At 42.8% G+C, this 6,708-nt stretch overlaps 2 protein-coding genes across 2 annotated transcripts; one reads left to right on the forward strand and one right to left on the reverse strand.

Annotated features, from left to right (window-relative positions):
- Nucleotides 1-829: 829 nt before the first annotated feature.
- Nucleotides 830-3,414, forward strand: LOC131242314 (F-box protein FBW2). Its single transcript, XM_058240884.1, has 3 exons — nt 830-1,123; nt 2,057-2,375; nt 2,494-3,414. Exons 2-3 carry the CDS (start codon nt 2,068-2,070, stop codon nt 3,143-3,145), a joined length of 960 nt encoding a protein of 319 aa, XP_058096867.1. The 5' UTR covers nt 830-1,123; nt 2,057-2,067; the 3' UTR covers nt 3,146-3,414.
- A 721-nt stretch (nt 3,415-4,135) lies between these two features.
- On the reverse strand, nt 4,136-6,001 carry LOC131242012 (pentatricopeptide repeat-containing protein DOT4, chloroplastic-like). Its single transcript, XM_058240365.1, has one exon. It carries the CDS (start codon nt 5,999-6,001, stop codon nt 4,136-4,138), a length of 1,866 nt encoding a protein of 621 aa, XP_058096348.1.
- Nucleotides 6,002-6,708: the final 707 nt, after the last annotated feature.

Raw genomic sequence — 6,708 nt, forward strand, 5'->3', positions numbered from 1 at the left:
AGATAATTTGTCCGAACAAGGTTATGTGGGGCTCACCGTGATGTAAGTATTTTATCCACACCATTATCATTTTAAGGTATGAGCAGAAAATGAGGCAATTAAATGGCTTAAGTGGATCACAAAGTGGAGATTGAATGTCCACTATTAAAAACTTCCTTGGAGTTGGAGAAGTTTTAGATCAAGATGATATTCGTTTTTCCACCTCATCAAGGTCATTAGAAATGTTTCCATGGTGGGTGTCATTATCACTGTAGCTTCCTTTGGTGTGGTCCAGTGGAGCTTTTTACCTACTTAATTTTAACAATCACATATTAAAATGATATGAGAAATGCGATCAACGGCACGGATAAAACACTTACATCACGGTGGACCCCACGTAGCCCTGCCCGGACGGATTACGGTCCGGGCTGGGGTAGGACGAAATCCGCATCCGGTGGGGTAGTACCCAATACGCGTCCGCTTCGTGGTTCCGAGTCACATCTTGAACTGCTGTCTTTTGAAACTTGGCCCACTTGCAATGTTAGCTGCCTCTTTGGATGGTTCGGATTAGCATCCACCACCATAAACGAACGAACCACGCCTAGGGCCAAAGACAGAGGTGCGAGCTACGAAATAAGAAGGCCCCGCGAGTCACCTAACCTCACCTAAAATAAATGAAAGAGCTTCGGGACCAGACGCTGCCGAACAAAACAAGCCAGTTTCACTCACATGGTCTACGACTTAAAGGCTCGGTCATCCGTACGGCCTCTAACCGACACGTGTCCTTCTCCCACACCTGTTACGGCATTTGTGGGATCCCACCCTCGCTCTTTACATCCACACAGCATCTCCTCGCCTCTCTCTCTCTCGTACATTTCAAAATTTTTAAAACGACGCATCACACCAGAAATCCCTTTTGTCACTTTTATATTTTCTCTCATCGTTGTAGTTGTTGTTGTCGTTGTTGCTCCTGTTTTTGTTGCTGTTGTTGGTTGCAGTGCCGCTGTGGGTAGGTGTAGCTGCCTTGTTTCTCTCTCTCCTTTCATCCCCTTATAATCCGGCACATACACTGCTGGTGTGAGTGTAAGCAGATCGAAGGAAGAAACAAAAAAACAGGCAATAGCAAGGAACTAATCTCTTTTGGGTATGTTTGAATTTGCTTCTCTCTCTCTCTCTCTTTTTTTTTTTTCTTTTGTCATTATCCTTGTTGGGTTCTTTGGGAAAGGTAATGAGGTGAAGGAAAAAACAAGAAAAACAGATTCTTTGAAGATTTGTATCTGAAAATGCATTCATCTGAGAAGATGGGTTCTTTCTCTTTTCTCCCCTTTTGTTGTTTGGCTCACTTTCTTGATTTCTGATCTGTGTCTTGTTCTGGTTGTGGGCAGTAATGGAAACAGAGGTTTTTTTTTTTTTTTCGTTTTTCGTTTTTCTTTTTTAATGCATTTATGGCTATTCTTGGTTATTTTCTTCATCTGTGATGGTGTTTTCTTCTGCTGATTTTCTTTTCTTAAAGTCTTGATATTTTTGTCTTCTTTGGTTATCATCTGGGTCTTTTGGCCACTGATTCAAAGAAGGGTTTTTTTTTTTTTCTCCTTTCAATAGAAAGCTGTTTCTTTTTGTGGGTCTTTGCCTGGTTCCTTTTTGATCTCTTTCTTGTATCAGTTTGGTTGTACGTTATTTCATCTGCGCGTTTAATATTGATAAGATGCACGTCGCATTTCTATGTTCTTCTCTTCTGATGACTTTCTTGTATGTGGGTCTTGATTTCTTGATCTTGGTTTTTTTTTTTTTTTTCAAGTTCTTTTATTTTCTTTGAAAAAAAAAAACAGCTTGATTTCTGATTTTTATATACAGAAACCATTAACTTGAGATGGGGGGTCTTTTATCTTCTTTCATTTTCTTGTAATTGGATCTTGGTTTCTTCGCATTTTCATCTGGGTGGCTAGAAATTGGACAGGCGTTTTTCAAATTTTCTGCATTTTCTTTTCTTTCCCCTGCGTGATCTTTCTTCCTCTGTTCCATTTGGTCTTTTCTCAGCAACTGATAGAAAGTGGATTCTGTTTCTTTTTCTTTGCAGAGGAAGATAATATGGCAGGTGTTGGCGAATTCCGTTGCTGGGAAGACCTGATACCAGATGCTCTCGCGCTGATCTTCAGCCATCTCTCTCTACAAGAGATCTTGACCGTTGTTCCAAGGGTCTGCAAGTCTTGGGCTATAGCAGTTTCAGGGCCTTACTGCTGGCAAGATATAGACATTGAGGAATGGAGCCTCCAGCGTAAGCCAGAGCACCTGGATCAAATGCTTCGGATGCTTGTCACCAGAAGCTGCAGTTCCGTTCGTCGGCTCTCCGTCTCCGGCCTCCCCAATGATGCCGTCTTCTCTTTCATCGCTGACCGGTAAGTGAAAACACTCCCATCAGGATCACATTTCCTCAATTCGAGATTTCTATGGTTCCTTTCAATTAAACTACGATAGGATTCTTAGATTCATAGATTGTTGTTTTGTTTTCGCTAGTGCCCGTTCGCTCCAGACCCTGCAGCTGCCCAGAAGTGAAATAAGCGATTCGATAGTTGAACAGGTCGCGGGTAAATTATCCAACATCACTTTCTTGGATTTGAGCTACTGTGGGAAGATTGGCGCCCGTGCTCTTGAGGCATTCGGGAAGCACTGCAAATCACTTGTCGGATTGAAGCGGATAATGCACCCATTGGAGGTGGCAGATAAAGTCTGCCAGGATGATGAAGCCCTTGCAATTGCGACCACAATGCCCAAGCTCAAGCATCTTGAAATGGCCTACTTGCTTCTCACCAACCGTGGTGTGCTCGAGATCCTTTCAGGCTGCAGGGAGCTTGAGTTCTTGGATGTGAGGGGCTGCTGGGATGTGGAGCTCGACGAGTTCGTGAAGGAGAAGTATGCTGGTCTGAAGGTGTTGGGACCCCACATTGTCGACTGCTATGAGATGAATAACTGGGACGATTGCTCAGATTACTCGGATTCATCCAGTTTTGTGTCTTGGGAGTTCATGGATGATGATGCTGGGGATTACGATGGGGAGAGTTTTGATGGCATTTGGGACGACGAACAAGGGCTGGATGGTTTGGAGGTGAGGTTCTATGAAGGGTTCAATGATAGTGTAGCTGGGTTTGGTTGGCCATCATCTCCCTGAGGTCTGGTCTTGTTTCTTATGCTAAATGGAGGTTTGAGATTGTACTGCTATGCTGCCGCTGCTGCTGCCGTTCTTACTGCTAGTTCCACTTTGCTGTGAGGAGGTTTTGGGATAGATGTATGCCTGAGGGATGTATATGTTTTTCTTCTTTGTTTACATGGAAGTGATGTCGATCTCATCTTTGGATTTGCAGCGCTTGTTCTGATCTTTCTCCTACTACTTGTATTGGATTCAAGAGATTTTATGGCAATTGAGCTGGATATCAAATTTTCAAAAAAAAAGGCTTCTATATGTATCTCAAATGCAAGCAGAAGATTAAACCATTCAGCTGGTTGCAGACCCCACCCAGTTTTGTTGCAAAATACAAATGGCTTATTGGCTGGCTTGCTGTCTTGTCTGTTTGGATTTGAAACCGTGTTTGGACTTTATGGAAATGAGGAATGAAGATATACAGCTATTTTTTGAAAAATTTCAACTGATCATTTCAAGATGGGTCTATGGGCAGTTTTTATTTCTTAATTATTGACGTCTTCACAGTAGAATTAAACTAACTACATTGTTATTTTATTATTGTTTTCTTGAAAGATTCCAGGCATGCTAGTGTAGTGGTGGGAAGTGATGAGAATGCCATGGCATTTTGCTGCTAGGAGTGTAAGACATACAACCCCTGCAAGAGACAAATATCCATCTATAGCTAACCTTCCTAGTGTATGTCTCCCTGAGGACAAGCTTGCTCTTTGCTGAAGGGAGGCTTTTCATTTTTGTTTTACATCTTGAAGTAAATGCATGCTAGGGTTATCCTAGCTCTACCAAATCATTGATTATTTTTTTAAAATGATATTATACAAGCATGGTTTACAAATGTATTAGTCCTATAGGCTATAAGACAGCCTAACCTCTCAGTAACATATGGGTGTTTGGTGTTTAAAATATACACAAAAGTATTGTGTACGATCATCAATGGTGTGCTGTTGTCGACCTGGGAATGAATTATACGGCATTATCTGGTGTACAAGTGAAGGGATCACAGATGGATGAATGTATTCTCTCGCATGTGGAACGGATCTCTTGTATTCTAGTGTGTATTGTCTCCCCAGCCTTGAACTTATGCATCTGATTATCAATTTCAATCCAGCTATACCCAGGATCCTTCCTTATTTGGCGACTGTCCATCAGTTCTCTGATCATATCCACGTCGGCCCACCTGCCACGTGCTGCGTAGATGTTGGCTAATGCAACATATGATCCTGACGAATCAGGTTCTAGCTCAAGTAATCGTCTTGCTGCGATCTCTCCTAGTTTAGGATCACGCCATACTCTACAAGCACCCAAGAGAGCTGCCCAAACAGAAGAGCCGGCCTCATATGGCATTCTACATATGAACTCATAGGCCTCATGTGTCATACCAGCACGGCCCAAGAGATCGACCATGCAACAGTAATGCTCGTTCTGAGCCTGTATCCCATAGACCCTGTGCATCAAATCAAACAATCGTCTTCCTTCGTGGACCAAACCAGAATGGCTGCAAGCTGATAGGAGGCATGTGAAAGTAATGCAATCGGGAGGAACAGCTGCCGTCTCCATTGAATTGAAGATCTGAAGAGCTTCCTCGCCACAGCCATGCCTCCCATATCCACCAATCATTGAATTCCAAGCAACTATGCTCTTCGACAAGCTCATTCCATCAAAGGCAGTCCGAGCAGCTTCCAGACACCCACACTTTGCATACATGTCAACAACAACCCCTTGAATTACTAAATCATGTATGAATCCTGTTGCTATCACTTGTGCGTGGAGTTGCTTGGAGAAGGACATTGAGCCCATGTTTGCACACCCGTTTAGCATTCCTACGTAAGTGCTCTGATTAGCTGCAAATCCCACAACACCCATCTCTACAAACAAGCAAATGATACGCTCTCCATTCCCAGTTCTCCCGTAACCTGATATCAGGCTGTTGAAGCAGACAATATCCTTCTCCACAATCCAATCAAAAACCATATGGGCACTACCCAAATTGCCGTTTTTTGCATACACGTCCACAAGGGCACTGCCCAAGAATGCATCTAAACCCCAATTCCTCTTCAAAACATGTGCGTGGAGCTGTTTCCCGAGCTCCAGATCAGCGCATCCCAACATCACAGACAGAGTATGCCGAGTAGGCTCGACACCGCTGCATTGCATGTGCTCAAAGAGACCCAACATATCATCTTCACAGCCATGTGTATTAGCATATACCCTTATCATGATAGTCCAAGAGATCACATCTCTCTCAGTCATCCCATCGAACACCTCCCTCGCCTCAGTTAAAAGCCCCAATTTAGCATAAAAATCAACGAGAGAACTCTCGGAGCAGGTATCCTTTTCCGTCATATTCCTAACCATATAACCATGCATCTCCCTTCCTGCTCTAAGAGCACCCAACGCAGAACAACACTTCAAAACAACGCTAACCGAGAAGCTGTTTGGCTTATGGTGAAGAACCATTTCTCTAAACAAGGCAAGAGCCTCAGATAAGAGCCCATGGCGTGCAAATCCCCCAATCAACACCGTCCACGCCATCAAATCTCTCTCAGACATTTCGTCAAACACTCGGCGAGCATGCATAACCATCCCGGCCTTGCAGTAAAAATGGAGCAGCTTCGAGTAAATGTGCTGAGCGCCTCGGTAAGGCAGCAGCTTGATTGCGAGGGTATGCACTGCCTTGCCGTGTAGCAGGCAGAGTCCTCCTCTGTCATTGCAGGCCTGGAGAGTAAAACAGGCAAGGGCGAGCTGGGTGCCCACATTAACGCTGGTGTTGGTGCGCAGGTTAAGGGTTGAAGGGTGGGTGAACGGATGTTGGGTTGCAATTAATTTCATGCCGTCCGTTTTCGTCTTTTTGAAATCCCTTTGCGTGCTTTAGTTGCTGACACCTTACGGCCCTTTAACGTCAGCCTCTCTCTCGTGTGATGCTTCTTCACTATCTTCTCGAGATTTTCTACACGCCATACATGGAACTCTTTAAGTTAAAACGTCTCGTCTTAGTAAGAAATAAATTCAAGGCTTCTTTAATAAGCCTTTTTAATATATATATAATTTTATTGTGCTGATGATTATTTGTCAAATCTTTAATATGAGTAAAGATATGAGGCTCTTTAACATATTATTAGGGATGATTGATACATAGATATGCAGTGTACTTATAAAATATTGGTATATTTGAGTAACTTCGAAAATTCATTGTTGCACTTGTGTACACGAATGTAGGCACATGCTGCCTATGTTGGCCACCTAAGGGCCTTTCTAGTTTTCTAATTTCAAACTTAAAATGGCTATAAATGGGTAAAAATCATTCACTTTTATAATTGTATGGCAGTGTTTGAAATATCGGTATCGCATTACGTATCACACCCTTGGGATACGGATGCGTATTGGTTATCGCATGGGATATATCGATTGTATTGCGTAATGTATCGCTGTTGTTGGAAACAAGGGGAAACATTCAAAATTGGTTAAATTTTTCAATGAAATTTCAGTGATCATTAAAAAAGACATTAATACACCCTTACAAATTAAAACATTAAAAA

The sequence above is a fragment of the Magnolia sinica genome, chromosome 4 (genome assembly GCF_029962835.1).
Source record: "Magnolia sinica isolate HGM2019 chromosome 4, MsV1, whole genome shotgun sequence".
NCBI lineage: Eukaryota > Viridiplantae > Streptophyta > Magnoliopsida > Magnoliales > Magnoliaceae > Magnolia > Magnolia sinica.